Source organism: Echinops telfairi, unplaced genomic scaffold (assembly GCF_000313985.2).
Source record: "Echinops telfairi isolate 266 unplaced genomic scaffold, ASM31398v2 ScPeMD7_60;HRSCAF=208, whole genome shotgun sequence".
Classification (NCBI taxonomy): Eukaryota; Metazoa; Chordata; class Mammalia; order Afrosoricida; family Tenrecidae; genus Echinops; species Echinops telfairi.
The window spans coordinates 5,399,540-5,423,791 of NW_022103958.1; the positions used below are offsets into that span (position 1 = coordinate 5,399,540).

The 24,252-nt window shown below is 60.0% G+C and overlaps 1 protein-coding gene across 1 annotated transcript; it reads right to left on the reverse strand.

Moving 5' to 3' along the window:
* Nucleotides 1-6: 6 nt before the first annotated feature.
* On the reverse strand, nucleotides 7-24,121 carry CRY2 (cryptochrome circadian regulator 2). The gene is made up of 12 exons (XM_004708427.2): nucleotides 23,907-24,121; nucleotides 16,488-16,596; nucleotides 14,231-14,373; nucleotides 12,919-13,103; nucleotides 12,230-12,318; nucleotides 8,818-8,958; nucleotides 7,834-8,145; nucleotides 7,597-7,748; nucleotides 7,247-7,449; nucleotides 6,995-7,087; nucleotides 5,818-5,959; nucleotides 7-978 (listed from the first exon to the last, which is right to left on the reverse strand). Exons 1-11 carry the CDS (start codon nucleotides 24,119-24,121, stop codon nucleotides 5,820-5,822), a joined length of 1,782 nt encoding a protein of 593 aa, XP_004708484.1. The 3' UTR covers nucleotides 7-978; nucleotides 5,818-5,819.
* Nucleotides 24,122-24,252: the final 131 nt, after the last annotated feature.

A 24,252-nucleotide genomic window follows, 5' to 3' on the forward strand; every position in this document is an offset into this window, starting at 1 on the left:
CACACACACACACACACACACACACACACACACACACACACACACACACTTGTGGCTCGCATGCAGGCCACAGCGTGGGAGGAAAACGGGCTTCGGAGACCACCCTCCTCCTCCTTCCTTGTTCATTTTGTCAACATGAGGGGTGGGGTGGGGTGCATAGGCCACTCCCAGAATGCAGGCCTCTGGGTCACCTACAATGGCTGTGCTGGGTGTGAGTACTACGCCAGCTGCCCAGGCCGGCACCTGGGCCCACTAAGTCTAGCTACTGGGACCACTGACGCAGCTGCTTGGACGCTGACAGTGCAGGCAGGCCCAGGAAGCCTCTGGAACAAAGAGTAGAGTGGCCCCTGGCTGGGGGGTCACTGGTGTCCTGGTGGAAGACCCTGTCCTCTAAGCTGGGGCTTCTCTTCCTGGCACGGGACGAGACGGTCACTTCTAGTGGGAACACCACAGCAGGTGTCTTGGGCCCTCTGAAGATGGCTGAAACGCTCTGTCCACAGCCCTGGCTCAGCCCCAATGCCCGTGGAAGGGTCTGGAAGACCGGGGCAGGGGCGTTTAAGTTGAGAAAGGGGCCAGACCAGGTGGCTAAACTGGCCCAGGTCAGCCTGCAGGCCTCAGGCTGCCTCAAGACGCCCACACTTCTGACAGGAGCCCAGAGGTGGCCCTTCTCGTCCTTGGCCCATGAGGAGGGCAGGCCAGGGAGGCAGACAGACAGCTGCCGGGGCCAGCTCTTCCTCACCTCCGGTCTCCCGCCTAGCGTCCACCCCTGCTCTGCTGTAGCCCAGTCAGCGCCCAGGGGTGCAGTGTGTAAACAGATGCATGCACACGCACCAGGCACACCGCCCCTGCTCGGGCGCACACGCGCACACGCACACATGTCCTCGTGGTCTGTCGTGCCGGCTCGTCCGCGGGCTGTGCTCTGCTGCCAGGGGTGCTGCCTGGCACCCAGGCTCGGCTCAGGGAGCAGCGGGCCTGCAGCTGGAAGAGAAACACAGGCAGAGAGCAAGAGTCAGTGAGGCTCCCCCTCCTGGGAACACCGCCCCTCCTCTGGGGACACTCAGCCCGGAAGCTGGGCACAGGGCTGCTGCTGGGTGCCATTGGGCTGCCCGGATTGTGCCCCCGTGGCTCACAAAGGAGCTGTGGAGGAAGAACAGGCCCCAAGTCCTGAGTCTACCCTTCGGAGCTTAGGCTGTGAGCGTGCGTTGCTTCCTTCTGCCCCTGCTCTGGAGAGCCCGGTGCCCAGAAGCCTGAGGATAGCATTCGGATGCTCAGGAAAGCCCAGCTGCCCCTGCATGGATTTTGCCTTGGGCCGCAGAAGTGGCCCCAGAGGCTTTCAACGGACGACTCCTTCAGGAGCTCTGGGTGTACTTTGGAGCGCTCGATGCTTCTCCCCCGTCATGGCGGGGGGTGGGGGGACTGCACAAAGACATTCAAGGGCTTCCAGAAAAGCAGCTTTTACTCCAGCATGCGTTGGGGCGAGCTGATGGAGGGAGGGGATGTGGCGAACACTGGCCTGAACCCTGTGTGTCAACGGCTTCACTCAACAGATCACTGTGTTCCAGTCGAAGGACAAGTGAGTGGATCATGTGAGCTGTTCTGTGCTCAAATAATTGGTCCAACGAGAAGACTGTCAGCGATTCAAGGCTAATGGAATCCTGAGCAGTCAGCAGCTCTGGGGATTCTGGGAACCAGCTGGAACAATAGCCCTTGGGGGCGGCTGGCTTGTTTTTCAGTTTCGTGCATCTTGTGATGATGCTTCACTGAAGGCAGATGAGGCGCTGCATGGATGAGTAATGGAACCACTGAGCTCAAGCCACGTTTTGCCTCAGGATCTGTTTGCTCTGTGAACGTTAAGTGGCCTGTGGAGAGCGTGGGGCAGAGGCGTTAGAATCAGCTCCGACTCACAGGACAGGCAGCAGAGAAGCAACCTCACAGGGGGCCGGGAGGAAGCCCTCGCCGGGGGTGAACTCCTGTCTGTACGTCACACTGAGCAGAGTGGAGGGCCAGGCCCCTGCCTCTCGGGATGATCCTCATCTGCCTGGGACAGGCGGCCCCTCGCTCTGTGGTCCTGGCTCGGATGGAAGGCCTGGGGGTGACCCCAACAGGGCTGCCTGGGGAGCTCATGCTCTCTGGCCAGGACTGCACCAGTCTGAGACTTCCCACATACACTGTTCGGTGTCTCACCCCCGCGCAGGGTTGCTGGCGGGACACGGGCCAAGACGCTACTGTTGCTTTTCAGTGAGGCTGCTACACACCTGGAGGTCCAGATGCCGCTGGCCGCACTCCTTCCCCTCAGGGTTTCTGAAGGCCACGAGAGTTGCCCTAGCCTGCTGGGAGGAAGCCCAGCCCTGGCAGCTCCGGGGCCACACTGCCACTGGAGGACAGGGCAGAACTGCCCACATGGCCTCCAAGACGAAGCTCCCTGCCACATCTTTTTCTCTCCCACGGAGCGGCTAGTGGGTTCAAACCATGGACCTTTTGGTTAGCAGCCAAGTGCTTCACCACTGTGCCCCCAGGTGCCCCCAGGGCTCCAAGCAAAGTCGTGACAGAGATGAACCACATGGGCTGTTCAGACACGCGTCGGTGAAGGCGACAGCCTGCAAAGCCTGTGGGCAGTGCCGCTCTGCTCTGCCAGTTGGAATCGACCTGCAGGAAGCCCCTGAGGAGGCGCCCTGAGCTCCCATATGCTGATCGACACTTTTTGGGCAGCTCAGCAGCCCCCAATCTGTATTACTTGGGAGTCACTGCCACGCCCTCAGCCCAGCCAGCGGGCCCTCTGCACCCTCCGGGGGCCCAGTCCAAGGCCTCCTGCTGCTTCCCAAATACCAGTTCCCTCACCCCCTCCTAGGCCCCACACACAGTACTCCTGAGCTCCCACTGGGGTCACCATTGGCTCCCCTGCCTGGCATTCAAGGCCCTCTCTGAGGAGACCCAACTGTAATCCATCTTAGGTTCTTCTCAGAGAAGAATGACATCAATGCCCACAATTCTCAGCGCTGCCAAGGCCCACCTGGCACTATCTGCAGGCACTTCCAGCTGTCCACCAGGACTCACGCTTCGTGACCACCCCGGCAGGATTGGTTCGTTGGGGGGCCCTCTGGCCTGGCCCAGATGATGGGTTGTGACTTTCAGTGTGTGACCCCTGGAGGGGCAGCACTTGTCCGAAATACACATTCTGGGCCCCCACCTACTAAATCAGACAGGTGGGAAGCACAGGGCTAAGGCAATCCTAACCACCCAACCCCCACTTCCTACTTGGGGGTGGGCTTGCCACTCAGCACTGGCTCAGGAAATCTGAACCGGGGTAGGGTGGGTGTTCTGGGAAAGCTTTTGATTTCTTCAGAAAGGGTGTGACAGTTAATATTAGCGTCAACTTGGCCAGGCTGTGATCTTCAGTGGCTTGCTTGGTCGACATGGGATCGACTGCTCTTCCACAATGGAACAAAACGTAAGCATCTTCCATGTGCCACCAAGCAGCTGAGAGCCACCGTTTCTTGATGGAGATGAGGCTTGCATCCAGTATCCACGGAAGGTCTGGCCAAGCTTGGCCCGCTCACTCTCAACCCTGCAGCCAATTTGTCAGCCTCTGGCCATCAGCTCTCGGGATGTGAACCAACACCTACTAACCTGGGCTTCCTCAGCCCTCTCAACCACGTGAATCAGAAATCTCTAGACCGACACTTGACTGGGATTGGCCAGCCTCCACAGCGGGTCAGCCTAAGATAGAAGGGAGCAAGGCTGTCCGCCAGCCCACCCTCAGCCCCAAGCTTTGCGGTCGGCCTTCTTATGCACTTTATTTTCTCATTTCTCTATTGCAAGTGCAGCCTCTTGACTACGTTTCCTCCTTCGAAGATGCGCCCCAGAGGGAAGGGACTCTCAGCCCTGCTCACCTCCCTGATCGGTGTCTCCTGAGCGGAAGAGTAGAGCTGACGGGGCTCTGCCTTCTCCTTCCTGCACTGCAGACGGAATCGATGGCCAGAGCTCTGGCAGCCGACCCGCGACCGACCGTGAGGAAACAGTCAAGGCCAAAGGATGCTCAGAGAAAGGGGCTCTGGCACCGCTGAGTTCCAAAGCCAAACCAGCAGCACCCACCCAGGGCTTCTTGTCAAAAGCCCGTTGCCGTCGCACCGATTCTGACTCAGAGACCCTCGTCAGGGCTTCCACGGAGCAGACAGCCTCCGAGTGTCTGGGGGTGGGGGGCTGATCTGCCGACCTGGGGTCAGCGCCCATGCCTGGCTCTCAGGGCCACCAGAACTCTCTGGACATCTCATCGCTGAAAGCCCCCCAGAAGTGTCCGTCACTTAACTTTGCCCATCCCTTCTGCTGACGGTAAGGAAATGCCTCATCTACAAAGAGGAAGCGCCTTCGTGGAGTTCTAACTGCGACACAGGTAACTGCTTGTGCTGGTCTGAAATGCCTCCCAGTCCCACTACCTAAACCCCAGTGCAGGCCGGGGAGCCCTACCGAGTTTGCCAGCCTCTGGGACACAGGTTCCCAAACGTATTTGGCCTATCAGAAAATAAATAATAAATAAGTAAATAGAAATTAGTCAGTGTCTCCTGCCCCCCACAATTAGACACTTCTGTACTATAGTCCCTAAACCCAGGATACAGTATAGGCACCCGCCTGCTGCCCCCGCCCGTCTGAGAGACGCTGCGCTGGCGCTGGCGGGGTAGTGATCCTGGTTCCCGTGACTGTACCCTCATCCATTTCTGTGTCTCACACATCTCTGCCCCTGCGAACTGGCTGGCCTTACATTTCACTAGTTGCCTTACATTCTACTAGTTTACGGAGCCACCTTAACCCCAACATGCAACTCTGTTTACTGGCCTTCCCACCTGTCAATCAGAGCCTCAGCCAGCCGGCCCCAAAGTACAGTACAGAAGGAGCCTGGCTCAGTCTCACCGCGTCCACCCGACACTCACCCTGATCTTACTGAGCTCGCTGACTGGTTCCAAGAGCTGGCTCCAGAGGGAGAGAGCCTCGGGAAAGAGAGGCCCCAGTCTAATGCTGCAGCTGAGAGGATACATGGAGGGGCAGTGAGGTTCATTTTGCCACAATGCCTCAGAGCCCTTTACTCCATTTCAGGTGGCTCTCGAGAAAGCTGGGAGCTGAGAGCAGCCCAGGCTGAGGCCCCATGGGGGTGAGGACAACCTAGGAGTGTCTGCAAAGGGCCAAGGCCAGTGGGGAGGGGCCTGGTCTGATGGCTGGGCTGAGAGCTGGAGGATAGGTGCTGCCCTCCCCTGGTCAGCCTGCAGAACACAGGAGAGTGGACACAATGTTCCAGGGCCATTCCTCTCAGGAGCTCCACATCCGGGTCTCTGGATCTTTGGGCTGCATTTGATTCCCGTGGAAAGGCAGAAAGAGGCAAGGGGGGAATCATCTGGGTCTCAGTCAATTAGCAAAGGAAGATAACGTAACGGAGGGCCTGCTTTCTCCCAGAGGACGCAGAAGTCAGAAGGGTGGGGCTTCAGAGCAGGGACACCGTGCCACATGCCCTCCACCACAGGCTTTCGTCTGGTTGTGTGTCTGAACCTTCAGGGATGCTCCCTGGGTGGCGTCAGAGGCTAGGCACTCAGCTACCGGTCAAAAGGTCGACGATTCGGAAGAGGTGCCTCCAAAGACAAGCCTGGCAACCCATGTGCAGAGGTCATAGCCCTGAGACCCGGGGCAGTTCTGCTTGGCACAAGTGGGGGGGGGGGGGGGGCACTGTTGAGTCGAAATAAGCTGACTGCCAGCAGCTTTGAGGCTGGGAGAGAGGTGGTCCCATCCCATCCCATCCCCACCTGTCCCCAGCTCAGCGTCTCGGGCACTTACCCTCAGACGGCCTTGCCTGGTGGCTCTGGCCGGGGTGCCTTGGCCACGCGGGCCCGTTTGCTTAGGTCCTCACCAGGAGGTGCCTTGGCTGCTTCCAGCTTGCGTTTGGGGGAAGTGGGGCGGCTAGTGGGCAGCCGTGGGCCTGCAGGGAAGCGTGTCAGAGCGTCAAACACTGTTATCAGGAAAGAGGACCCACGCTGCGCAGGAGCAGTGTGACCGGCAGAAGGGGCCGGCTAGTCGACAGGACACCACTGGGCCCACTGCCACCCTTCAGCAGGGACCTTCAATCGATGACTACGCCTAGTGACCCAATAGAACAGGGTAGAACTGCCCCTGTGGGTTTCTGAGACTGTACGTCTTTATGGGAGTAGAAAGCCTCCTCTTTCTCTTGAGAAACAGGGGGTGGTTTCTAACCGCTGACCTTGTGGTTTGCAGTCAGTTCTGGCTCACAGTGACCCGACAGAGGGTCTCTGAAGCCGTACATTTTTGGGGAACAGACAGCCCATCCTTCTCCGGAGCAGGGGCTACTGAGTCTGAACTACCCACCTGCAGTTCATAGCCTAACACCTACCCGCAGCGACAGCAGAGCTCCTTGACCTGACCCAGAGGGGCCTGCACGGAGAAGGCCCAGCCTGCACGCGCCAATCCCAGGGACCCAAGGCTGATGTGGACGTCTGCTGTCCTCGCTCTGAGGTGAAGGACTCCCTCTGCAGCCCAGAGCCGCCTGGCAGGGCAGGGGAAGCCTGGGAGTCCTGGCTGTCTCTCATTACCCATCTTCCTCCCGAGTGGAGGGAGGAGGTTCCCCAGCCGAAAGTCTACCTTCCTATCTACCTAGCCTATCACTGTTCTGGCCCAGCCCCCAGGCCTCACCTCCTGCGAGCTTCCCCAGGCCATTCTTTGCCACTCCGTGCCCTCCTCACTGGGCAGCAGAGGATGCTTTTGAAGATACGCGTCTGCTTCTGCTCCAGCCTCCTGTAAGCCAAGGTCATCCCTGCCTCCCTGGTCCCACTCATGTTCATTTCTCCCACAGCACGCGGTATGATGGCGTTTTCCTGGGGCCGTGAACTGTCGGTCTCCCCCGGGAGAGCCTAAGCTCCATCTGGGACAGGACTTGTCTGGCTCCTCTCCCAGTCCTGAGTGACGGAGGCACCCTGTGCTCTGGGAGGGGCACCCTCACCTGTGCTGCTCATGCTCAAAGCCTGGCTCACGCTGGGCTCAGCCACTGGGTTGCTGAGGTCTTCCACGCACGACGGGACAGACGCCAGGAGGCCTGGAGAGAGAGAGGCGAGGGGGCGGTCAGGAAGTGATGGGTCCACATGGCACAGGGCCATGGGGCAGGAGGGGATGGGGCGGCGGCAGGGCCACGACACTGAGGTGTCATCTCTGCTTCTTGCCCCCAGGGAGCTGGGCAGGGTCCCCGGCTGCTCACAGAGGCCCCGGTAGCGGGAGAGCTGCTGGTAGATCTGCTTCATCCGCTCGATGTTGAGCCGGCTGCTCTCGGCGTGGTTGACTATGGGCCGAGGGTAGTCCACGCCAATGATGCACTTGGCTGCCTTCTGGACAGACTCAGGGGCGTTCCAGGGCTCGTAGATGTAGTGGGAGGGGAACCCTTTCAGCTTGGGCAAGTAGCGCCTGCAGCACACAGCCAGAACGACGCATCAGCACCACCGGGCTCCCGTCCACGGGCCCAAGCTCTCCTCCCTGGGCCAGTGGGGTCCTTGCCCTCCCTCACCTGATGGCTCTCCTCCCTGGGCCAGTGGGGTCCTCGCCCTCCCTCACCTGATGTAGTCTCCGCTGGGGTCCGTGCGGCGGCCGAAGCCCACGGGGCAGTAGCAGTGGAAAAACTGCTGGAAGAAGGCGCTACAGGACAGCCACATCCAGCTGCCCGCGTTCACGCTGAAGTCCGCGTCCAAGAGCAGCTCATCAAACACCTGCGGGAGGGGCCGATGGGGGGAGGGGTCAGCCTCCCTGGCAGGGTGGGGGAGCTGAGGAGGGCCTGGGGCCATGGACACTCACCCGGACCCCGCTCTCCCAGCTGACCCAGAGGTCCCCTCGGGTGAGGAAGCAGGCCACAGCATGCCGGGCCAGGTGGTGGATCCAGCCCTCCTGCCGCAGCTGGGTCATGATGGCGTCGATCCAGGGGAAGCCAGTCTTGCCCTCGGCCCACTTGGCCAGCGCCTCGGGGTTGCGATCCCAGGGGATCTGGATGCAGATGGGGTTACCCTCCATGCGGTCGAACCTGGGGTTAGTGGTGGCCGCCGTGTAGAAGAACTCTCGCCACAGGAGTTGCCCAAAGAGGGAGAGTGGAGGGGTGCTGTTCCGCTTCACCTGTGGGGGTGGGGGGTTCACGTAGATGCAGACACCTGCCCAGCTCTGGGACCCACCAAGGCAGGCTCTCCTCCCCTGGAAATGGCCACAGCACGGGAGGCGGCAGACTGGACCCTATGCAGTGCCCAGGCCTGGCTCTGCTGCTACTCAGAGCAGGGAGGAAGTGGAGTGGAGGGGTGGGGACCGAGACAGGCAGGCAGGGCCTACCTTAGGAACCAGGCGTTCACCCAGGACTGGCCCTGGCCCTGACCCTATCTGGCTCCACTGCTCAGAAAGTCAGGGGCGTTTCCCTATCGGCAACGTCACATAGGCTCAGTCTAGCTTTGGGTGAAGAGGTTAAACCTAACAGTCCAAATCTGAGGGGTGAGAGGGCCTTCACACTGTGTAAATTACAATTCCCCTAAAATCACCAGATAAGCCACCAAGTCCTGAAGCTAGTGTGTTCAGGAAACGCACTATGGACTGGGACGCAGGAGGACCTGCAGTGTGATGTGACCAGGCTGCCCCCTCCCCCGGGGATGGGTGAACACAGGGCCACCTGCCTCTTCAGCCTGCACGCTGCTCCCGACCTGTTCTCGGGCAGATCCCCTGGAGGGTGGGACGCTGTGGCCTCAGCCCCGGCCTCCCTGCCTCCACCCTAACTACCTGTGCCCATGTGCCTATGGCCCTCACCTTTTTGTACAGGTCCCACAGGCGGTAGTAGAAGAGGCGGCAGGAGAGGCAGCCGAAGCGCAGGTAGGGGCTGAGGCCCGTGGGGCTTGCCAGCAAGGAGTTGGCATTCATGCGCGGCCTCTCATAGCTGGCCACCCAGGCCTGCATCGGGAAGAGAAGAGAAGGAAAGGCCTGGAGACAGGCTGCAGGCTTCGGGGCGTGACTCCTAGCCAGGGCAGGCCCCAGCTCCCAGATGCGGCCAGGGTTTGTCTTCCAGGATCCCAAGTCCTCCTCTGTCCCCTCTACTGGCACTTCCTGCCCACACTCCTTCAGGAGCAGGGCCGAGGCCTGCCCTCCAGACAGGGTCCTAACCAGGTCAGACTCTCCACTCCTCCGGCTCCTCCCCAGCCCACCCCGCTCCTGGGTGAGGCTAGTCCTTTCCAATGGGCGTTTCTTATGCCAACTGCTCATACGCAGGTTCAAGGTTAAGCAGAAGAAAATGAGAACACATCCCAAGAGCCCAAGTGTGGTCTTGGGACTATCCCACCTGAAATTAGGGACCATCTCAAGAGAAGCTTTGATGCACTACTCTAATGATGGAAGGTCAGACAGGTTGTAGGATGATGTCAAAGACATTGTCTAGAAAGCAACCAAGAGGCCCATGAAAGCCAGAGGCTCTGGACCTCGCTCGGAACCGGCCAAACTGCAGCGAGGAGGGCATGGCGAAGCAAAGAGAGGTGGTTTCAAAGGCGGCTCAAGAGGACAGTCACCTCATGAGCGTGCAAAGCCCTGGACTTAGAAATCCAAAGAGAAATCCAACCCTCAGTTCACACAGTGAACGATGCGGGAGGCGTCAAAAGAAGACGGAAAGAATCCACACTCACGGCACCGACTAGAACTGGTCGCTGCCCAATCCCAGCACAGGGAGAACGCCGCGAGCTGCAGGAAGAAGCCCCTGGCAATAGACAAGGCCCTAGGAATGGATGGCCCACCAACAGGGGGCCTCCCCAAACAGACGCCCTGCTGGGAGCGCTCACTCAACCAGCCTAAGCCATCTGAAGACAGCTGTCTGACCAACTGACCGTTAGGGACCTGTCTGTGAATACAAGTGGACAACGTCATCAATATTCCATGCAAGTACAACTCTGCTGTAGAAAACACAAAACAGTTGTGACCCTCAGTCCACAGAGAACGGCATGCATTCAAGGGAGGTCAGAGGGGCTGTGGCGAGTCAGCTGGAGGTGGGCTCAGAGTGGGAACACTAGAGAGAGGTCAACTTGGGTTTCACTGACTTTGCAAAGGCCCTCAACTGTGTGGGTCATCAGCAAGTATGAGACCGTTACAAAGAAGGGGGATTTCAGAACACTTAACTGCTTAACTGGGCTCATGGTTAGACTGTACAGGGACAAGAGGCAGCTGTGCAAATAGAACAAGGGTGGTTTAAACTCAGGAAAGGGGTGCCTGACAGTTGTCCCCTTTGACCACCCTTGTCCAATGTGTATGCCGAGCAATGTGTATGGCACGGCAGCCGAACCCCATGAAGAAGAGCGCGTGCGCGTCAGGGTTGGGAGCAGGCTTGTTGGCAACTTACGACACGGAAACAGCACGACTTTGTGCTCCGAGAATGAAGCAGCTCAGGATGCTTCCTGATGAAAACCACTGACTTCAGCACAGACACACCTCCACACAAGAAAACAGAACTCACAACGAGGCCAGCCTTATGATACATGAGGGGAAGCCTGAAGCTGCAAGGATCTCATGTGACTGGAATCCAGTCAGTGCCTATGGAAGCAGCAGTCAAGGGAGCAGACAAGGCATGGCACTGGGCAAGTCTGCTGCCAACGACCGTCCAAAGTGTTAACCCGCAGAGATGTCACTGGGAGGCGAAGGCACCTGACCCAAGCCAGGGCGTTTTCCCTCACCTCCCCTACATGTGAAAGTAGGACAGGAACGAGGAAGCCCAGGGAAGAACCGGAGCCTGTGAGGAAGAGCATTAAGAACACAGCCTGACCATGCTGCCTTAGCAGAAGGCAACCAGAGTGACCCTGAGCAGGAAGATGGAGACTTGTCTCATGTGCTTGGGCACCAGTCCCTGCAGGATACAGAGGGTCGCAGTGGCTGTAGCACTGGGCTCAGACACAGCAGTGATGGGGGGGAGGGGGACGGGACTGAGCAGGGGTCACCAGGTGTCAGAACGCACTTAAATGTGCCCAGCAGAGTCATGGTTCCAGGCCACCAGCAGCTCCCAGGGAGAAAGGCTGGGCTTCCAGTCTCAGAAACCTACCGGGGGCCGCTAGAAGTCAGCCTGGACCCACGGCAAGGGGTCTGCTTGCATTGGGGGACAACAGCATGCTCATTCACACCCAGGTGATGGGGGGTGTGTGTCACAGGATGCTCTGTGAAACCTACCCTGCACTCAGAGGAATGACACATTCTCTACATTACATGGCTAGACGCTAGGAACAAGATTCCACACGGGAGATCAGAGGCAGCCACCGCCTTAAGTCTGAAAGGCCAGTCTGCCTGGCATGAGGGATTCTCATCTCCCTTTGTGCCGGGGACACGTTAACTGAAAGAAAAAGAAAGTCACTGCTTGTGGGTTGATTCTGACTTGCGGCAACCCTGTGTGTGCCCCACAGAGCTCTCTGGGAGGGGAGGGCCCTCCCTGGGAAGGAGAGCGCAAAGGCCCCGCACAGCAACTCCATGGCCACAGCGGAGCACGGCTGCTCCCATGCAGGAGCCTGTGGTGCAGCCCACCTGGTCGAGGGTCTTCCCCTCTTTCGCTCTCCCTCAGCTTTGCTCAGCATGGTGCCCCTCTCCAGGGCCTGGTTTCTCCTCACAACACATCCCAGAGGACGGACGGACCAGCCAAAACAACGTCAGCTGTAGGGGCAGGACCCGGAGCTGGCTCTCCACCAAGCCGAGAACCTTCCCTGCTCCCCAAGCCTGGAGGCGGTGGAATCTGGGAAGGGGGTGTGGGGCTTCTTCCACTCCTTCATGGGAGGGGGGCCATCTGCTCTGGAGGCGGCCCAGCAGAAGTTGGGGCCACATCTCTACATGACAGAGGAAGCAGCTGTGACCTGGGGGCCTGGCATGGGCTCAGGAAGCAGCAGCAGCTGGAGATGGAGGAAAAGTCTGGTACAAGCTTCTAGTTTAATGTCAGTGGCGAGCTCCTTCCTAGCACTGGGACCTCAGGCAAGTCACTCATCTCTGGAAGCCTAAGCTTCCCAATCTGTGAGCGGAGGCTGGAGAAGCCCTAGCAGGGCGGGCGGCCGGTCAAGGACAGGAGACAAGGCAGCAGGTGCCTGAGCTGGAAGCGTCCAGCCGATTTAGCCCGCAGTGGCCTGATAATTACGGTTGCAGGACACCAACGGCTGAGCATCCGACCCGACCCGACGTCCATGCTCCCTGGGCTGCAGAAGAAGGGGCGTACCTTCCGTTCCAAGTGCTTGTCCAGGCGGGCCAGCGCTTCTGTCTCCCCTCCTTGCCAAACAGCAGGGCCAAGGCCCTCAGTGGGGAACCCTGCGAAGGGAGAGGCTGGTCAGAGGCTACTGGGGAGGGCTCAGCTTGTCATCATGACTCAGTGATTAGTGCACATGGGGCCCTTGGGGCACCGGGGGCTGAGGTGACCTCTCAGCTGTTCCCACGGCCCTCCTTCCCCACCCCACTCCCTCACTACGGCAGCCCTGGAGAGCAGCCCTGGCTTGGGTCTTTTCAGGTGGCCTGACAATGACTGTGGTTTCAGGTGAGAAGGTCAACTTTGTCCCCCAAATTGTGGAGGAGGGTGGATTTAGGGGCAAGAGGGAGGGTGTGGTCATGGCCCAAGGGGATGACATCCCTTTGCACAGAATACGGCAAGTCAGGCTGGCTCGGGTGCCAGCACAGTCCAGAGGGGAGGCGTGCTGTAGAAACAAACAGGAAACCCCTTGCGGGTGGGAGTACCAGGGGCACAAGGCCCAACAATGACAGCAATGGGCTTCCACAGCTTTCTGGAACAGTGTGTATTACTGGGCAAGAAAGGAGGCCACGGGGAACCCTCACTGGGTAACTCAGCTGTCAGGAAGGAGGCCCGGGCGGGGAGCAACTGGATGGACCCTGGTGCCCGGCTGGAGGGGCACTCACCAAGCTCCTCCAGGGAAGGCACGCCGTAGGTCTCAGCATGGTTCTCCGGGATCTCGGCCTGGCAGCTCTCCATCTGCAGGCCGGTCGGCGCGCCCGCCGGCTTCCTGGGCAGCTCCATGCGGCTGATGATGGCCTGGAAGCGCTTGTAGGTCAGGGGCGGCTTCTGCCCATTCAGCTCGATGATCCTGGAGACCCCAGAGCAGACCCAAAGTCAAGCACAGGGCTCCCCAAGAGCCCAGACCTTTGAAAGCTTGGGTGGGGGATCTACTCTGCGGGGGGCCGAGGGGCGTAAGGGAAGCCACATCTCCATTTTACAGAGGGAGGGCTAAAGCAGGTGTTTCAGGATGGAGCAAGGCAGGGCTGAGCTGGGACTCCAGTCTGGGTCCCTCATGCCGCCTTGGCCACCTCTCGCTTATCAGATACCCTCCTGCTGGCCTTCCTGGTCCTTCACCTAGCTGCCCAAGGTGCAGGCCTTCCTTTCTACCTGAGCGGGAAACATGGCGGAAGTTTGCTGGGGAGAGCCACATAGTGTCCTGTCCTGACCCCCCATCAATTATAGCAGGGGGCTGAGAACAGCTTGCCCACTACCCCAAGTCAGCCCCCAGGGTAGCATGCTGGGGTGTGTTTATGAGCAGAGGAGGCAGCTACCCTGGTGCGAGGAGAGCCAGGCTGGCTGTTTATATCAGGCTGGACTGGGTCACTGAAGCCGGGCTCCTGGGTGAGCGTCTTCCTCCTTCCCCTCCTCTGGCATGGGGCAGGAGGAGCTCTGCTCACAGCTCATGTGCACAGCTGTGTGACCAGCCTGGCAGCCGCCTGCCCAAGCAGGGAAGAGAGGGGGCAGGGTGCCCTGGTGGCTGCTGGCTGGGCAGCAGAGGCAGTCGCTGGCAGGGGATGGTTGGAGGGTTGATTCCCAGCCTCTGAAAGCACGGAGGCCCTGGTGAGGCCCACTGCCAGGGGAGAAGGCTCCTGCACAGCCAGCTCCGGGCCCTGAGCCACATGGACAGGTCTGGCCTGCAAACCCAGATTGCAGGGGAGCAGGGGAGCCGGGCCTATCAGGACGGCAGGGCTCACGGCCAGGGTCCTGAGGCCAGCCTATGTCGCGTAGATGGACTGCAGCCACATTGGGGGCGGGGCGGGCAGGCCTTCAGATGACTCTTACTGCCTGCCTCCCTGGGGCCCAACACAGGCTGTTCACCTTCAGCTTCCGGAACACACCACGCCTCCTGTCCCAGGGGGTCCTACTGCTGACCCTCTCCGCAGTCCTGCTCAGCGGGGGCCCGAATCACCAACCCCAACTGCTGGGCGCCCTCACCTGTCCAGGTCATAGAGGGTATGAGAGTTCTCCGTCACCACCTCCACACCAGCCTCCTTGGCCAGCTTCATGATGGCTGCGTCTCGCTCTTTCCCAAAGGGTTCGGAGTCATATTCAAAGGTCAGGCGGGTCACTCCCCATTCCTGTGGGGAGACAACCGGTTACGGAGGGAAGGGGAAGGCTGGACACGCGCTCCTTCCTGGGAGCGGGGGCAAAGAGCAGGAGGCTTGGCGACATGGACTGCAGAATGAGAGTGACCCTAGGTCCACCCAGTTTGAAGGATTGGAGGAGGCTGGCAGAGGCACTGACGTTACTGGGGAGGCAGTGGGGTGTGTGTGTGGTGGTGGGGGATCGCCATGCCCACCCGCCTGGCAAGGCTCTCCCAGTGCTCCTCACAGCCAGCAGGCGTGGAGCTGGCTTTCCTGGTAGCCTGGCAGGATGCCCTGGCAGTCTCCACAGCAACAGTCCCACGGCCAGTGGTAACCAGAGCGAATGGGCCCCAGGGCTGGGCGAGTCAGATGGGGTGGGGGTGGGGTTTCTTTCCTAAAGCCCTGCATCGTTTGGGGTGGCTTCTCTAGATCCAGCAATGGTGAACGCTAGCTGGCCTGGAGAAAGAATGGCCCAGAGGCCCACCAAGAGCCCCCGGAACACCGAGCCAGCAAGAGTCAAGCACCTTCCAGCTAAAGTCTCTGGTCCTCAGAGCTAGGAAGCCCCGGGCAAAGGTCTCAGTCTGCAAGGGTTTGGGGCGCACTGGGCTCCCCAAGATCTGTGCCAACAGACAGCCAGAGCTGTCACCATGGCATCAACTGCAAGGCCCCATGGGCCCGAGCAGCGCCGCCCTGGCATTCCCAAGGTGCCACCTTTCTGGACGCAGGCAGATGGCAACATCTTTCTTCCTGTGACGGCTGCTAGGCCAGAACCGAGCCCGAAAAGCACGGTGCCACCAGGGCTCGTCAGGATGGCAGCAGAGATCATGAACTGCATCTATGCTCTGAGCCAGGTGCACGTAGGTCCTGTCGTGAAATACTCACCATCACTCTGAATAATTTTAACAGGTGATCGTGCGGTGACACCTTCTGCAAGAAGCCAGCCCCCCTTGATCAGCCTGAATCTGCCATTTTTCTGCCACAGCATTTATCACCGGGCCACCAAGATGCCGTTACTGACCCGGCTGGGGGCCAACAGGAGCAGCTTGACAGAGCACAGGGAAGCAGCATCGGTGTGGCGTGGTGGCCAAGGGACACACTCACACAGCTGGCGTCCGACAACTGGGTGCCAATCCTAGACCGGCACGTAGCGTTTGCGGCTGGAGGAGTCCCACCTTTTAGAGCTGCTGTGGGCCCAGGGGGGTGAACGTATGCAACGCCCTCCAGCGATGTGAGCACTTACGTATCCATTTATGGGTGGGAGCAGGGAGTGGGGTGAACGGTGCAGCGTTTCATAAGCCGCTGCCTGCCCTCGACTCTGCTTTTGCCCGCCTTCTCCCCAGGGAGAGCAGGGGGGAGTGGGTGCTAGGCTGGACAGGGGTTTAGAGGCAACCGTGTGCTGTGGACGATGACAGAGGCCCAGCCCTGGTGAATAGGCTCTCAGCTCTGTGTGGACAGAGGGAGAAGTGCAGCAGCAACAGACTCACTCTCCACCGTCCAGCCTCTGCTCACCCCCAGCAGCCCTTCGGGACTGGGCAGAGCTGCCCTGGGGGTTTCCGAGACTGGCGCTCTTTACCGGAGGGGAAAGCCTCAGCGTCCCCCTGAGGAGCGGCTGCTGGTTTCGAGCTGCTGACCTGTTAGCAGCCCACCCACACCCCCAGGGCTTCGCAGCAAACAGAGGGCTCCTCAGTCGCTGACCCTCTGTGAAGCAGGGCAGCTCTTCACAAAGGCTGAATTTAAGAAAGCAAACAACCTCCCAATAAGCGAGAGGGGACCCTCTCTTTGCTGAAGAGGAAACCCCGCCCTCAAGCTCTGGCGCAGAAGGAGCCCGACTGCATCAGGGCTTGAGCCAAGCATGCTCAGAGGGAGCCGGCGGTCCGAGGGGCCACACCTATCTGGCCCCAGAAGGCAGCTTCCAACCCCACCCTGGCTTTGCAGAAATGCCTCTTTGACACAGCTTTCATGCCGGCATCTATCTGACTGACGATCTTTGCTCCTGAAGCAGCAGTGAAGCATTTCCACCTCTGCAGGCCAGATACCACGTCCCTGGTTTGTGGGGACCCCTGGGAAGCAGGCACTGCCCACCGTCTCCCCTCGGCCACACCACTCACCTTGAACAGCCGTGGGAACACGTCAGCTGGCTGGCCACGGACCACAAACAGACGAGAGTGTAGTGTCCTTAAACGTGCGTCCAGATCTGCCAGGGACTGGAGTAGAAACCTGCAGAGCCCACACAAGCCTGGTTAGTGGGGACACAGCCAGGGGCAGCTCCCCTTCCTGATGCGGCAGGGGACGTGAGGCCCGGGGAACTGGGGTGGAGCCCAGGAAAGAGATGCAGGGCACCAGCTGCTAACCCCCTTTAAGTCCTGTCTTTGCCTCCCATGAGCCTGTGGCCCAAGGCATTGACTTCACCCAGTGAGCTGCTTTTCTCACCTGCTAGTGCCAGTGTGAGAACCTGTGGCACAGAACAAGTCAGGCAGAAGACGTAACCTTGCGGTTTCTACATGATCCCCAAACCCAGCCCCACCCTCTGCCTTCTGTGCCTTCTGACTCCTAGACCTAACAGGGCTGCCCAAGTGGGGTTCTGGGACAGTTCACACCCTATGGGCACAGACAGCCTCATTGTTCTCCTGTAGAGTGGCTGGTGGATTCAACCTGCCCCATCCACCATGACCCCACGTTGCAGCTCCACCCCAGCCGCAGGCCCTGTATCTGCCCCTGCTAGGCTGTTGCGGGACGGTCTGAAAAAGCTAGCTGGTAAGCAAGGGCCCCAGGTGGCAGAGAAGCAGGAAGGTACAGTTAGCAGGGGGACAGGACTGCAGTAAGTCATCTCCCGGGCATCGGGTCGCTGTGATTCCAGTGACCCTGCAGGATGGAGCAGCACGGCCCTGCGGGCCGAGGCTGACTCTCCATGGGAAGAAAAAGCCCCGTCTTTCTGCAGAGGAGCGGCCAGGGGTTTCCAACAGCTGCCCGTGCAGTTCGCAGCCCATGGCAGGGCCACCACCCACAAGGATGGCGCTAGCCTGGGAAAGTCCCACCTGCCTGGGGTGACAGACTGCAGGGTCTCTGGGCTGCGGGGACCACTGCCACCACCCAGGCTGGGCCACCAGTGGTTCCCCAGCACCAGCACTTGTCTGGTAGGGAGGGGGCTCATTCTCTACCCCACCCTCCATGCTGGGCTCTGGCCACCAGCCCCTCCCACCGTGTCCCCCACCCCCCCAGAGGGCCCAGGTCTAGAAGAGTCCTCTTGATGGGACACTTGCACGTGGGTGAGCGGAGGCTCAAGGCCATGGAGCCAGCCAGGACGGAGAACACCTTGAAGCATGGGGGGAGGGGGGGGGCGGGGATGCTGAGCAGCTTCAGCGGTTCAGCTTCATTTTCAAGCTCAATGACATGTGGGCGGGGCCACGCTGAGTTGGGGCTGCCACTACACAGCTCCTGCCAGCAACATTTTAAGCAAGTAACTGTTTGTCTGCTTAGAACGTGAAGTCAGGAAACGGCACAAAGAAGTCTTCCCGCCCACCCTGCCCTGCTTCCCCCGGAGCCCCAATCTCCAATGCCCACTCGTACTCAGGGGCATTGGCTTGCTGAATCCTCTTGGGAAAGGTCCTTATCCTTGTTTTACAGAGGAGGGACCCGAGGCGGATTCCTTGGCCTGGGATCCCAGCTAGGAAGGGCTGGAGTGTGGGCAGAAAGCTTACTTGGCCGTGCTCCCCTTCTCTGGGTACATTCCCGCAGCCTCGGGGGCATGCCAGTCCGCAGTGGCCGGGGGTCTGGAGGGACCCCCGTGCACCTGCATGCCCCTCAGGCAAACAAACGCAGGCCTGAGGGCCAGTGACCCGAGGCCTCTTCCCTTCACCGGCTGCTGGGCCTGCATTTCCACGGTGCTCCTTCCTGCCAGTGGTGGGACTGGCCGGCTTCTTCTGAGGCTGGCCTCCTGGGCAGGACACTGCATTCCTACATGTAGAGGTGGCCACAATGAACCACCTCCCCCGCTGCCAGCTGACATAGACAACCTGCCACACAGACCCACCCCCGCCCTGGGTTGGGCGGGCGCTCCCGGGGTGGTGACCTGAGGCTCTGCCAGGTCTAATGCTGCTTTATAGGAACCCACAGCCCTGCCCCCACGGAGGGTGGTTTGTGACACACTGGCCACCTCAAGAACGAGGAGACAGCTGGCAGGGTTGGGTTGGTATCTCTGGGGCCTCCGCCCCTCTCAGGAGGAACAGAGGAGATGCATGGCGCCCGAGCCCTGCAGACAAGGGCAGCGGTTCAGATTCCACGGCGCCAAGAACGGGGCTCCAGCTGCCCTTGCCATGCCCAGGGGAGGGGGTCTCTTTCCTCACAGCCCACGTGTCTGGGCTGGGGCCAGTCTGAAGCTGTCAATAGGTTGGAAATGCCCATGGCCTGTGGACGCTAGAGCCTGGGGCAAGCTGCTGTGGGGCACTGTGTCCCTGGCCCTCAGTCACTGGGACGGGGGATTCTTGCAGCTCCTTTGACTTATTCTTTTCCACAGGGACCCCCTTCTTTGACCAGACGGGGACAGCTGAGGCAGCAAGCACGAGGTCCGGCTCTCAGTGGTGAGGATGACAGCGACAGCGTTTAAGGAGACTGACAGGAGCTGTTCTACTTGTTTGACCCACTTTATCACACTGAATTCCCGCAGAGGCCGGTGAGAGCGGTACTACGCTTCCCACTTTACAGATAGGGAAACTGAGGCACGGAGCCACAACTGTTCCCCTGCTGCCACCATGGGCAGACTCCTTCGGGCACCTTGTAGGGGGTCAGAAGTCAAATCCAGTGAGGCAGTCTGGCTCAGAGCCTGGGTTCTGAACTGTTGGGCCCCACTGCTTCTCAAGTATGGCTGAGCCACCAGTGCAAGTGTCCCAGCCAGCTCAGGTGCCAACACCCTGGCCGCCAGGTCCTTGCTACATGTGTGTGGTCTGCGCGTCTGCGGACTCAGAGATGCAGGCTCTGAGGCTCCCTGCCAGCCCTCCGGTGTCCCAGCCAGAGTGGAAACATGATCCCGGGTGATATGTGTGCGCAGGGAAGTTTCTGAAGCAGCGCTCAAGAACTTCACTCCTGGCTCCTGCTTACAGGTTGTCACTCTTTGCCTTCTGTCCTGGGGTCTGTCTCCTCTAGGCCTGCTAGAAATTCCTCCTTCTTTCTGCAGGCCAGTCCTGCAGGGTTCCTCCAGGAACCAGGGGCTCAGGCTGGCCCCCACAGGTGACAGCAGGAGATGTGAGAGGGGTCCCAGGCACCCTAGCCTTCAGGCAGCTAGAGGAAGAGAAGCTGCTTTGAGGCCTGCCTGGGGACAGCTTTGTCTATCAGCAAAGGCATCTGGGGCACAGCCACAGTGCGCCAGGGCAGTATAGGACACTGGGGTAGTGTCAGCAAGGCACCTGCCACTCCCTCGGCCAGTGTCTGTTTCCTGCAAGGAAGGGAACTCTAAAGAGAATGGGCCCGGGCCTGGGCCCAGGCCAGGGGTGGGTGGGAGTGGGCTGGGTTTACAGCTGGGATTGGGGCTGAAGCTTGGCCCTGCAAGGGTTGGGGCTGGCTCCCTGCCACCTCCATGGCTGCTCCAAGCAGAGCTCACATGGCCCAAATTCAGAGCACACAGTCCTGGGTAGACAGACAACCCCCCTACTTGGGTTAGAAGACACGTACAACAGAATTGCACGTGGGCCACATCTACCCAGCGGCTCTGTGGGAGAAAGACCTAGCTCCTGCCTCTGAAGATTAAAGAGAAACAACAAGCCCAAGCCCAAGGCCACCGAGGTGATTCAGACGCACAGCAGTCCTACATGGGCTTTCGGAGGCCGCAAACCTTTATGGGAGCAGAGAGCCTCACCTTTGTCCATCAGAGTGGCTAGGGAGTGTGACCCCTGACCTTGCAGTTAGCAGTCTAACACGTAGCAGACCGCACCCCCGGGGACTCCTCTCTGCACACAGGTTACAGCCCACAGGGCTGTTCCACCCCGGTCACACGGGGCTGTTATGAGTGGCACGTAGCACCACCACCAGCACCAGGCCCAGAAGAAAAGGAGAAGCAAGCCCTCCACGGCAGGCAACCTTCTGGTAGAAATCCGTGTGCCCGTTCCCACCCACAGAGAGAAGGAGCAAGAGTTGCATCCCTGTGGGGCCAACAAACCTCTCCTCAGAGGCCAGTGCCTTGCTTGGGGGGCACTGTGTGACTGGCCCGGAGCAGCTTCCATGTACCACCAGGAGGCTAACATCCTCAGGCCCTGCTCACTGACCAAGTTCCAAGGAGCATCCCTCCCCCCAAGCCCCCCCAGGAGTGCACCAGTGTTTGGTAGCCAGCACCGGGGCCCACTAGGCGTCCTGGGGAGGCCCCATGTCACTCCAATGACGAGTGCTGAGCGGAGCGAGCACCCGTTAGTGAACCTCCCTCACGCAGGTGCAGCCCAGGGCCAGGGCAGAAGGACCTGAGTGGAGTGAGAGTGTTGCAGCCGGCACCTACCCAAGTTGAACAGAGTAAGAGGGGTGATGAAGGAACGGCAAGGTCTATGGCCAGCATCAGTTTTAAATCCAGAGGCTGCTCACAGCTTCCTGTTTGGGGGAGTCCTGCTAGTTGCAGCAAGTTTGGGAAAGGTATCGGGGTGAACGGCAAACCGATGCTTTAAAAAGAAAAACGAAAACGGTCCTGAGGCTCATATCTTGGTAGTGAGCCCATCAATGTCCTGCTGCCGCTCCAGGGGGGCAGTATGGGTCAGCAGAGAGTTCTTCTCTCCCGTGCGGCCAACTGGGGTCCAGGGCCAGCCCATGCCTGTCAGGTCCAAACACCACCTGTCTGCAGGGAAGACTTGTGCCCTTCCAGACTAAGGCAGACTAGGAAGGCCCGGTGACCAACTTTCAACGACCAGTCAGTGAAAAGCCCATGGATCGGAAGAGCTCGATCCCACTATGCACGGGGTCACCAGAGCAGATACATATGTCTTGCCTTTCGCTGTCTTCTTTTACTCGTAGAAAGTGCTATTCTTGGCTATTTCACCCGGCTTCCTCTGCTGAAAACCGGTGGGTGGGAGTCAGTACGGGAGGGTGCAAGCAATCACAGACTTGGCCTCCACTCCGGTTTGCAGATGGCTCTGGGCCCACCCTCGAGGGAGGTTCCCTGGAGACAGCAGCTGCGGAGCTCAGATGGATGCTGCCGCAGGAAAGCTCACAGATCCAAAAAACAGCCCCGGAAGATTACACGGATGACTGTGGAGATGCAGAGGGATGGCTCCGCCGTTCCCCCCTCCCTTCCGGCCCCCTGCCCACTCAGCTCTGTTGGCCCCTCTGTCTGTCCCTCTCACAGAGGACAGACAGAGGGCAGGAGTGTCTGTCCCATGCCTGCCTGGAGAAGCTGTCATATTCGATCTGTTCTGTGATCTCACCCAAACCCAGTCAGACTTCCTGCCAGCACACCGCTCTCTGGGGCCCTTTCTGCCGCTCTGCCGCACAGCAGCGCTTTTAAATGACCAACAAACGCAAAACCCAGCAACACCCAAGACGACCAGATGGAGGGCAGGGGAGGCAGGCAGCAGAATGCCTCAGGAGATGCCCACGTGCAGCCAAGATGGAGACGCAGGGCTCTGGCGCCATTCTTCCGACCAGGCTGGCTTACTGGTCCCCTCCACACAGTGGCACTCCAGGGGCCCCCTGCCTTGACCCCTTCACAGGGGCACCCTGACAGTCCCTCCCTCGTGCAGTGCCTGGCGGACATGACCCCACGGTCACTGGGCCTGAGGTCCAGCTCACAACAACCCTATATAGGATTTCTAAGACTACATTTTCATGGGAGCAGACAGCCTCATCTTTCTCCTGAGGCAAGGCTGGTGGGTCTGAACTACCAACTGGGCGGTGAACAGCTTGCCACCTGACCCTGGGACCCACAGTCACTGAAGAATTGCTCTATTCCCGTCTGGAGTCCTGCTCCACCTCAGCCTCCAGGATCTGACTGGGGCATCTGATCGGCCGCATTCCCCCTCCTTCACGCCCTTGGCAGCTCAATCACAAAAGGGTGGCCTGCAGCCATCCGTCAACAGGGAGGCTCCAGAACAACTGAGTTCAACCAGCAGTGGAATATCTGCTGTTCATGCCCACCCGCTCCTCCCAGCAGAGAGAAGTGGGCCATCCTAGCCCTCTCCTTCCACAGGGATTGGTAATACCCCACGCCCGCCCCCAGGACAATGAAACTAGACAGAGAGCACTTGCTCCACTCTGTGATTGGCACAGTGCAGCAGGAGAGGACCAAGTCCAAGGCTTAGCTTAATGCCCATGCCAGCGGTGGGCATTGGAGGGGGGTTGCCAAACTCAACCTCCCATCTACAGAAACGGGGGCAGAGGAGAGCAACGTGGCCAACTAGAAGCAGTGTGGGCAGGCTGGCTCCAGCACTATCTTCAGCACACCACCCCGTCTACATATACGGGGCAGGAGGGGGCACTGGATGGTCCCACTTTAAGGGCACTTCCTCGTCTAGCAGGGCACAGACCCTGGAACACAAAGCCTGGTGTGCAAGCGTTGCTGCATCCTAAGAAAAGCCCAGCCCACAGCTGCAGCACTCCACAAGCGGGCACACCCCCCCCCCCCCCCCCCCCCCCCCCCACACACACACACACACACACACACACACACACACACACTCCCCCCCCCCCTCTCCGGGACAACGCAAACAACCTAAGCCAGGGCTTGAAAGGGAGCTGGGGCCTAACTGTTTTCCAAGGGCCTGGGTTCTGAACCACCCTACCTCCAGGTCCCAGTCGTTCACCACCCAAGAGAGGCCCTTGATATCAACGCCGGCTTCTTTAACGGCTCGGCTTCCTTTAAAAATCTACTCACCTCCGTGGAGGAAATGGGGTGGGTCAGGAGGGCACACAGCCTTCTCTGAGGGAACCCTGGTTGTGTAGTGGCGGAGTTAGGCTGCTCACCACAAGGTCAGCAGTTCGAAACCACCAGCCCCTCCAGGACGTTTTCTATGCTTGCAGAGTTAAAAACTCTCAGAACCCCCCAGAGGCAGTTCCATCTTGTCCTATAGGGTGGCTATCAGTCGGCATGGCCCCGAGAGCCTTATCTGAGGCTAGGTCAGGGTCTCCACACATCTCCAGGGGCTGAGTAGTGTGTGGAGGGGACCTCCAGGAGCCTGGCAGGGGGCCCTTCGTTTGACTTGGGTCAAGCATCTACTTAGCCAGAGGCAGGCACCCACGACCCCGGTCCTTTTCCAATCCTTCCGGGGCACACCCCTATGAGTCCCGGGGCCTGCGTCCCTGGGCTCACGTGTGTCATCGGTCCAAGGGGGCTCTGATCTCTGCCACAGGGTGGTGTGAGGCCACAAGAGCATGCGACACAGTGGCAAAGTCCCTTCTCCGCGGTGCCGCCTAGGGCACTGCAGGATGACTAATGGCTCCCTGGCCCCCGGATTCTCGCCTCTGGACACCCCGTGCCGTACCCCTGCTAGCTCCCTCAGGCCCGAATCTTGCGGCCGTGGATGGGAGCAGAGCCGCCCGCTCGGGCCCCGGGAACCCCTCACCTCCAGCGGTTGATCCCGACTGAGGAGGAGGCCGCGAACCAAGGGTCCAGGATGTAAACGCAGCGCACGCAGCGCGCCCCGCGCACGGCTGCCAGCAGCGCCGGGTTGTCGTGAAGTCGCAGCCCCTTGCGGAACCAGTGCACAGAGGACGCGCCGTCCTTGTTCGGGGCCGGCGCCGTGGCCGCCAAGGCCGCTGTGCCCACTGCCGCCGCCATCACAGCGCAGACTGCTTGGAGCCGCGCCTCTCCGCTCCGCCCCGGGTAGTTCCGCAGGCCCCACCTCCAGCCCGCCCAGTGACCTATGATGACGCCGCTTGTCGCTGTGGCCCCGCCCCTAGGGCCCGGGA

Bases quoted from the DNA above. Each gene is read 5' to 3' on its own strand.
- CRY2 (XM_004708427.2), bottom strand. From the start codon at position 24,121: ATGGCGGCGGCAGTGGGCACAGCGGCCTTGGCGGCCACGGCGCCGGCC. The intron at 14,374-16,487 runs GTGAGTGGTGTG...GTCTCCCCACAG, and splicing joins TGTTCCCACGGCTGTTCAAG to GAATGGGGAGTGACCCGCCT. The intron at 8,959-12,229 runs GTACGCCCCTTC...TTCCCGATGCAG, and splicing joins ACAAGCACTTGGAACGGAAG to GCCTGGGTGGCCAGCTATGA.